The 9,015-nt window shown below is 47.1% G+C and overlaps 1 protein-coding gene across 1 annotated transcript; it reads right to left on the bottom strand.

The window, feature by feature from the left end:
• Positions 1–5,485: 5,485 nt before the first annotated feature.
• On the bottom strand, positions 5,486–8,805 carry GADD45B (growth arrest and DNA damage inducible beta). The gene is made up of 4 exons (XM_035120841.3): positions 8,487–8,805; positions 8,249–8,350; positions 7,419–7,635; positions 5,486–6,291 (listed from the first exon to the last, which is right to left on the bottom strand). The coding sequence occupies exons 1-4, from the start codon at positions 8,528–8,530 to the stop codon at positions 6,178–6,180; spliced, it is 477 nt and encodes a 158-aa protein (XP_034976732.1). The 5' UTR covers positions 8,531–8,805; the 3' UTR covers positions 5,486–6,177.
• Between the last annotated feature and the right edge of the window lie 210 nt (positions 8,806–9,015).

The following is a 9,015-nucleotide window of genomic DNA, read 5'->3' on the forward strand; positions in this document are numbered from 1 at the left end:
ACATATGCCTGTCAAGCCTCTGCTTAAAGACCTCCAAAGAAGGAGACTCCACCACACACCTTGGTAGCAAATTCCACTGCCGAACAGCTCTTACTGTCAGGAAGTTCTTCCTAATGTTTAGGTGGAATCTTCTTTCTTGAAGTTTGAATCCATTGCTCCGTGTCCGCTTCTCTGGAGCAGCAGAAAACAACCTTTCTCCCTCCTCTATATGACATCCTTTTATATATTTGAACATGGCTATCATATCACCCCTTAACTTTCTCTTCTCCAGGCTAAACATACCCAGCTCCCTAAGCTGTTCCTCATAAGGCATCGTTTCCAGGCCTTTGACCATTTTCGTTGCCCTCTTAATTTACGATGAAATAAAAAAAATGTTAGGAATAACATTTCAAAAAAGACCTGCAGTTCCCAGGATTCTTAGGGGGAAAGAAGCAGAACCATATATTGTAACATTGGAAGGTACCCCCAGGGTCATCTAGTCCAACCCCCTTTCAAGATAGTGGGGAGCACCCTGGAAAAGCGGGGAGTCTCTATGGCAGGCACCTTCCAAGCAATAAAAGGGTGAGGTGCTGCCTCTCCTCTAAAAGCCTCTTTAGGTAATTGCACCAGCTCTTTGCGAGAGGTTGGTCAAGAGGCCAAGGAGGGAAGAAGCTGCTCTCCCTCCTGGAGGGCAGAGCCGGAGGAGCAAGAGCTACGGTATCTAGGTCAGTGCAGCACTGGGAGCAGAGGGCTGCTGGTTCGGGATTCAGCCTAGCCAAAGCTGCACTGTGCAAGAGCTGAGCTGCTCCATCATACCAGGGTGCCGTTCTTGTTGATTTTGCACTGCTGTCGGATTAATATAAAGGTTAAACCCCACACACCCCACGGAGACTGATGGCTGTCATTTATCAAACTTTCTACGGCAGTCACTTTTTAAAAAAACCCTCAAGGTGCATGTTATTAGAGAGAACACAGTCGGCGGAGCATGAGACTCTTATATCTCATCAGATGTCCAGGAAATAAGCAACTCTTTCATTTTTGGAAGACAGCCCTGTTTGGGGAAGTTTTCAATGTTTGATGTTTTATTGTGTTCTTAATATTTTGTTGGGAACCACCCAGAGTGGCTGGGTTGTAACCCAGTCAGATGGGTGGCGTATAAATAATAAAATTAATTAATCATCATCATCATCTCAAGGTCCTGGGTTCGAGCCCCACACTGGGCAAGAAGATTCCTGCATTGCAGGAGGTTGGGGGCTAGATGACCCTTGTGGTCCCTCCCAGTTCTACAATTCTATGATTCTAACACAATTGAGAATGAGTGTGCAAACGCACCTATATGTTAGCCAAAGTCATGCATTGCAAGAGCTGAGCCGCTCCACACACCCCGCCCCCAGTGCTTTGCAAGAGCTCATCTGCAGTGCATGCTAATTTTGCATTGCATAATTTTCCACGGATAGATTACTAGGAAGGATCAAAGCACCCTCCCACAAAGCCAAAGCCATGATGTGCAAGAACTGAGCTTCCATTGACCAAGGTGCCTTGCCTAGAGATCATTTTCATATTGCATAGTGTCTGCCTATTGACACAATTGAAATTGAGTGTGGGGGGTGTACGCTGTGCCAGAGCTGAGCTGCAGCACATGCTCATTTCGCAAGTCCAAAGCATTGCACACTTTCCAGCTGAGAGAGAGAGAGGGAGGGAGGAAGGAAGAGAGGGAAGGAGGAGGAGGAGGGGGGGGCTTTTTCACCTGCCACCTTGCTTTAATTGTGAGGAAGAGAGTATTCTCACTTTGAGACTCCCGAAAGGCACAGACAGAGGAAGGACATGCCAGGAGCTAAACATTTGAGAAGTGTGTGTTCCATCCCTGGCACCTGGCATTTAGAGATAGACTTCCTTGGGTGTGGAGGCTCCATCTGGCCATGACAAACAGCCTCCTCAGAAACTGGAGGCTTTCTGAAGATCGGGTTTTTGCTCTTTTTTTGGCCTGATGGCTGTATTTGCATAGCTCTCTCTCCCTCTCTGATGTTTTTAAACTTTGCCCTATTTCCTCTGTGCACTCGAAATCTCTTCCTTCCAGGGGGAAACCCCTGGCTGTTTCCCACTTCTGCAGGGAGGCCAGCCAGGACCAGAAACCAGATGGGTCCAAGATAGGCCACCGATTTTGGTGTGCCTGAGTTTTCTGCAAAGGGTAGAAACTGTGTGTGTGTGTTTCTGTGCTGAGCCCTTTGCAAAATCCGAAACTGCGGGGGGGGGATGCAAAGTCACTTGAGCTGCCCATGGCAATGCATGCTTCCTACTGCTGTGATCCTGCACTTCTAACAGCAACCAGACAGTGAAGTTGTCAACCCCCCTTAGAGCCAAACACGAGCAGCTCACAGGCTCCAACTTTTGCAAAAAGCTGACTTTAAGCCTGGACGCTCCCCCAACCAGTGAGATTTACTTCTGAGTAAACTTGCTCTGAGGAGGAAGGGCCTTTTCTGCAGGGGCTCCTTCCTGACTGAGGTTCACCTTTTGCAAATTTAGACAACCATTTCCCTTAATCCTCCCCCCCCCCGCTCCAGAACCTGCCCTTCCCCTCTCCCAAACCACCAGACCCATAGCATCCTAGAATTGTAGAGTTGAGTGAGGTACCCAGGGGCCATCCAGCCCAACCCTGTTTTGCATGCTAAGCAAGCCTTCCGCTGCATCCGTCCTTTTGCACCAGCCCTTTTTCTGCTCAGTAGTGGAACAAGTAAAAACAACAACAAACAGACTTCAAAGTTCAGAAACTCCCCCTGAACCAGGGGCTTCCCCACCCTGGGCACCCAGTGGGTGGTGGGTGGGAGGGGGACCATGCCCCCCCACACACTGTGTCGGTTGCCGGCCCAGATCACATCTGCAGCTTACAGGAAAACACGCCTAGAGAGAGCTGGCCTGCGGTTGAGAAGGCTGTGTGTGTTTGTGAGTGTGTCACACCTCAAGGGAAAGGAAAAATGGCCTTTTCACCTACAACAGCATTGCAAAGGGGAAAGGAAATCCCCCCAAGTGACGCTGAAAAGCCAGAAACTGCGTGATCAGTGGGAACAGAACGCCCCCCCCCAGCCTGGGTGAGCACCCAAGGGTGCTGCTGCATCTGGAAAGACCCATGTTTCGGTGACTCCTTTTTTGGGCGCACACTGAGCAAGCCCACCCCAGAATTCACGGCTCGAGGAAAGGTTCGGAAATTTGTTCCTTGCTTCTGGGCTATTTTACCTTGCTGCTTTGCATTTGAAATAATCTAATAGAAAATATTAAGGAAAATGGGTTTTTGAAAGAGAGAAAGACAGAAAAAGGGGGGGGGAACCCACCTTGCAGCAAAAAACTTCCCGCTGTGTTGGCGTCTGCAGAGACAAGCTTAAAAGAGGAGAGCATGAGAAGTGGATGGAGAGAGAATAAGCATGCAAATGTTTCATTCTTTTGTATATTGGGGTGCATCTTCTTTACATAATCCTCTCTCCTGTGGTTTCTTAAGGAGGGGCAAAAGCCTTTGCTGGTTGCTAAGACTTCTCTCTGGTTTGAGGGAACACCTGCCTCTTGAGATGCTGCCAGGCCAGGCCTTTAGTTCTAAATCTAAGCCATCTTGAGGACTAACGGCTTGTGCAAGAGAGTTCACAACGAAAACACCACCACTTTGTTAAGTGTTTTGCTGCAACGGCAGCAAGAGAGTCTTTGCACCATCATAAAGCAATAAGGACTATTCTCTGGCCAGCATAGATTTCACGGATTACAAAATCACAGAATTGTAGTGTTGGAAGGGAGACTGAGGGTCATCTCACCAAAGCCCCTGCAATGCAGGAAATCTGCATCTTGTTGCAAACACAGCATTCTGGTGGGGGTGGACTCTCTTTCGCTGGAAGTTTTTAAAGAGGTTTTTAAAGAATCCGGCAGGGATTCTATGTCTGCCACCCCTGTGTTGTGGCAGTTGGACTAGATGACCTTTGGGGGTCCCTTGCAGCTCTACAATTCTACCGTATGATTCTATTTTTCCAGGTCATCAGTATCTGTCTTTTTGCTGTAGTAAGGGCAAACACGACTCCCTTTAACAATTGGATTGGATAAATTCAGGGAAGTTTTTCCATGGTTGATGTTTTATTGTGGGTTTAAATTTTTGTTGGGAGCCTCCCAGAGTTGCTGGGGCAACCCAGTCAGATGGGCAGCATACAAATAATAAAATTAGTAGTAGTAGTAGCAGCACAAACCTGCTACACATGAACAAGTTGCATACACAAACATAGACCTGTCATGGACAAATTTGTCAATATTTGGAATTCATTTTTATAAATACCATAATAGGTTACGGTCTGGTTAATTACAATAAAAATACTTTTTATTTTTGCAATGTACACAATATTGTCGTTGTTCTGTTCTGTTTAGTTTTCTACATGGGTACTATAGTTTCTTTGGTTTTGTGTCTTATCTTGCTCTGTGCACTTGTAATTTTGTACTTTTTATTTTTCAATAAAGAATATAAAATACAATTCTAAGGTTCTGAGCTTGCAGTTCTTGTCATCCTGGCTTGCTCACTTGCTTGCCTTTTTATAACTCAGGGGGCTGGGAATATCCAGGGACTTCCAGAGGTTCCTGAACTCAAATCTCCCAGCAGCCAGCATGGCTAGTGGTCAAGGCCAATGGAGAGTTCTTCTCCAGCCCCCATCTCCCTTGCCTTAAAGTTCCTTTAAAGATATATATTAAAAATTTTCAATGGTTTACAAATTCAAAACAAAACAATACTTTCCAATTGATTTTCATTCACCATTTGACCCCCCCCCCTTTGGAACTGCTAGGTATAAGGAGTCTTTGTTTCATGAGCACCAAATGGTGTGAGATCAAGAATGATCCAATAGCCGAAAGTTTTGAGCTCAGGCAAAACCATTTTAAAGCTGCAAAGGTTTTAACCCACCAGAAAGGGCTTTCTATAAACAGGAGGGACATGCAGGCCTTGCTGGAGTAATTGGACAGTTCCTACATAGTGTATTCCTCAATGCTAAATGAGTAATTGTGATGCTTAGCTGATTTTTTCCACTGTTCCTTTGCTAACTGTGTTTTATAGATTGCGATTGTTTCAGTGATGATTTGTTAATTATCCTATATGATTCCATTTGATTTATGCTATATTTCTATCATGATCTATCTTTGTTATTCATTATCCGTAAGCCACTCTGCAACTCATTTGAATGAAAAGCGGCATTAAAAAAATATAAGTCAAATATCAATCAATCAATCAATGCATTACTTTGAAGTCCTTTGTTCAACCACAAAGAATTCAGGTGACCAGCTGTTTGCAGGGCAATGACCTCACATCCCTGTTGAGGACTGCATTGCTGGGTTGGGCGAGATGACCCTCAGGGGTCCCTCCCAACTCTATGGGAAAAAAACAGTCTGCCTTTGCAAAGCTTGCGCGCTCCAAGGCTGCAAACACCCACCAACCCCTGCAACTCAAAAAAAAGCCTCCGGGCACAGCACATTCAAGAAACAGGTCACACTTTGCTTTCAGAAGGTAACAAATTTTTTATTGCAGCTTTTAAAATCAGATATAAGAATATATATAGAAGTATTTGATTCTCTGTCAGTGCAAAAAAAAGAGTCCTTTTGTGTGTTTTTTTCTCTTAAATAGATAAATAAGAACTTCTCTGCATCCAGTTCATTTTTTTTAAAAGGAGTTCATTTGCAAACTGTCTTTTTTTGTAAAGCTGTCCAGCAGACGCTAAGGATCCTGCTTCTCGGTTCCAAGAGTCCCGCCCTCTCCTCCCGTTCCTGAGCTTGGAGAGGCGGCTGCGAAGCTGACCTCCACTGTGCTTTTCTCTCGGCAAGAGGGCATCTGTGCACTTTGCAAAAAATCAATCCTCCCAAAGGCAGCAGATCCCTTTCCTAGCAGCACAAAGGAAGGCGTGGCCCTCCTCTTCCTCTTCCTCCTCTTGCTGAGCAGTCAGCTGATGCAGGAGCTTGCAAGTCAGCAGGTCACCAGGCAGCCTCCTCCTCCGCCTCCTCAGAGATCATCTCCGTCACCATCTCCTCGCCTCTCTGACTCACCACCCACCGCTCTGCTTCTGCTGGGGCGGCCCAGTCGTGGTTTCGGTTAGTTTTTTTTTCTTAACAACAACAACAAAAGAGAACGCTTTTCTCTTCCCTTCTCGGTTTATTTTTCCCGGGTCGACACGCAAGGTGGCATCGTGGGGCGGCTCAGCGAGCCTGGAGGGTGACATAAGGCACCCACTCATTGTTGCAGCGGCTCTCTTCGCAGTAGCTGGCAACCTCTGCCAGGCCCTGGGTCTTGCAGGAATCTGTGTGCGGATTCTGCGGGAGAGAGGGGGGGAGGGAAGAGACATGAAACCTCCAGTTGCAAAAAAACAAGAATGTGTCAGAATGTCAGAATACAAGGAATCCAGGAGAGCCCAGGGTTCAAATCCCTGCATTTGAGCTCAGTGGGTGAGATCGAGGGGGGGGGGCAGTTACTATACCTCTCTGCCTAGCCTACCTCGCAGGGGTGTTGTGGGGACTGAGCAAGGGAGCGGAGGAAAACTGCATATGACCCCTTGAGGGGCCTGTATCTTCTTGGAGGGGATATAAATGTGGCAAATAGATTATAAGAAAGGTATCCTGCCCCCGACTTGCAACCCAGAAGTCAGCTCCGGAGGTGCTCTGTTTACACAGCTCACATCTGGCTGGGCTAAATTGCGCATGTGCGCTCCCTCTCTCTCTCTCTCTCTCTCTCACACACACACACAGGAGCAAAAATAACATGTCAGGAATTCCTCCTCTCCCTGGAGGAGGAAGGACATTCCGATCTGGGCCAGTCAGGTTAGCTTGTCAGTTTCCCAAATGTCGCTGAGACAACAGACTATTCCCTCCCCTCCCCCCAGACATGTTGGGGTGATATGGCCCCTTCCCATAGCAGGGAGGGCCTCCCAAGGGCCATACATGACGGCTGGCCAGGACATGATGTTCAACCTCCCCAAAAGCTGTTCGCCACTTGTCTACCTCCAAATCTTCTCTCTCTCTCTCTCTCTCTCTCTCTCTCTCTCTCTCTCTCTCTCTCTCTTATAAAAAAACAACAACACTACTGTATTAAAGTGCTCAGAGCAGGATGCAGAGTGAAAGCACCCATCTCTCTCCTGCCGAAGAGCTCTGTAGCAAGCCTAAAGCTTGCATGCTGGGCATTTCCCCCCTGCTTGTGGACCACCAGAAACACTGCCCAGGCTTGTGTCCCAGAGGGGTCACTTTGGTGGTGCTAATGCAGCCGTTTGGCTTCACACCCCCCCCCCCGAGGTGCACTCCATTGATCCCGATGTTCCTCAAACAAAAACAAAAGGCTCCTTGCGCCCGGCCGGCCTGCACTTGGCGAGGCTCCTCTCCTGGCACACAGTCTCGGGGAAAGCCGGGCATGCCAGGGCCACGTGGGTGTTGTTGCCAGCTCAACTCACCGTCACCAGGATGCAATGCAGGTCCTGTGGCTCCCCGGTGTCCTGGGAACCGTCTCCCAGCACGGCTGCCAGCCGCTCCATGCCGGACACGCGCAGGATGTTGATGTCGTTGTCGCAGCAAAAGGCCTGGATGAGCGTGAAGTGGATCTGCAAGGCAATGTCATCCTCGTCTTCTTCATCAATGGCGAGCAAGCAGAGGACCACGCTGTCTGGGTCCCTGGGGAGAGGAAGGGGCAGGAGAGTTAATATCAGGGTCCATATCAGGGTCATTCCCTGCCTCTATCGCTCCTTTTAGCCAATTTGTAAATTGGGCTTCATTTTAGCCACCTATTAAAAAGTTACACACTTTTAATTTTATCTACCTACTAAAATGTTATATACTTTATTTTATTTTAGCTACTTATTTAAAAAAAGTTACACAATCTTAGCTACCTATTAAGAAGATGTGCATTTTAGTTGTCCATTAAAAAGCTACATGCTTTATCTTTTAGTTACAAAAGTGTATAAGTTACCTGTTTCCATCTATTTTTATAAGTTACTTTATGTTTTCTGTTTTTTAAAGTTATTTTTTATTGTTGCAAGGTTTGGTTTTCCTAGTTGCAAATCAAAGTTGCCTCCCCTCCCCCCTCTTTTGCAACGTCATTTATTCGTTTCTGAAAATAAATGAATATAGTTGCTTGTATGTTTCAAAAAAGCCATGATTCACGTGCCCTGTGAATTCAAACTAAACTGGCGGCACAGACAAAGCCTTGCTTTTGAAAAACACACACGCACAAACCACAAGAGTCACTTACTGGAGCCAGAAAAAATGCAATAAAAAAAAGACTTACACATTCATGAGTTTGGCAGACTCGTAGACTCCAACTGTCAAGGCCCCCTGCCTCTGGGCGGCCACCAGGAGCTGTTCCACAGCTTCACTTACTGACTTCATCCTTTTGGGGGAGAAGAAGGGAGAGAAAATGAGATTTTGGCACCAGGAGCAAAAACAACAACCATCCAGATCAGAAACTTCCCTCCTCCCTATAAAGAAGGATCCCGGTTGTTGTTTTTTTGCAGACACACACTTACTTGTTTTCTGTGTTATCGCAAGACACTAGCTCTTCCAGAGTCATGTTGCAATTATAATCCACAGTGGCACAAAAGGGGAAAAAACCAGCCCAGGTGATGCCAGAAAAATTGGGTTTTTCCTTCTTTTCTTCCAGCAAAGCAACGTTTCCCCACAAATCCAGAAGGTCCCTGCGAATAAATCCCAGCGGAAGGACAAGGCGATTCCCAAAGTGGAGGGGATGAGAAATAACAATGCACAAAAAGAGAAATTAAGATCCAGTCCGGCGCTAACGCTTCTTCTGCAGCTGATCCGTTTCCGAGAAGAAGCTGATCCGTTTCTGACTCGGCCAGAGCAGCTGACGGCGCTTTTATAACCTCCCCAGGAGGGGCGGGGCTCCAACTGGTCTTTTCCTCCTTCTGATTGGCTCTCGGGCCACAAAGGTCGACTCGGGAAGCCCCCGGATTGGCGGAGGTGCGCAGGAGTCACCACGTGGGGAAGGAGATGTTGCAACTTCGGGAAAAAAAGGAGGGGCTTTTCTCTCTTGGCGTC

This window comes from Zootoca vivipara, chromosome 6 (genome assembly GCF_965207765.1).
Source record: "Zootoca vivipara chromosome 6, rZooViv2.hap1.1, whole genome shotgun sequence".
Taxonomy (NCBI): domain Eukaryota; kingdom Metazoa; phylum Chordata; class Lepidosauria; order Squamata; family Lacertidae; genus Zootoca; species Zootoca vivipara.

What these genes read in the sequence shown, in the direction of transcription:
- GADD45B (XM_035120841.3), bottom strand. Translation starts at nt 8,530, where the DNA reads ATGACTCTGGAAGAGCTAGTGTCTTGCGATAACACAGAAAACAA. An exon ending in TGCGATAACACAGAAAACAA is followed by an intron (nt 8,351 to 8,486) that starts GTAAGTGTGTGT and finishes CTCCCCCAAAAG; the next exon opens with GATGAAGTCAGTAAGTGAAG. An exon ending in TGCATTGCATCCTGGTGACG is followed by an intron (nt 6,292 to 7,418) that starts GTGAGTTGAGCT and finishes TCTCTCCCGCAG; the next exon opens with AATCCGCACACAGATTCCTG.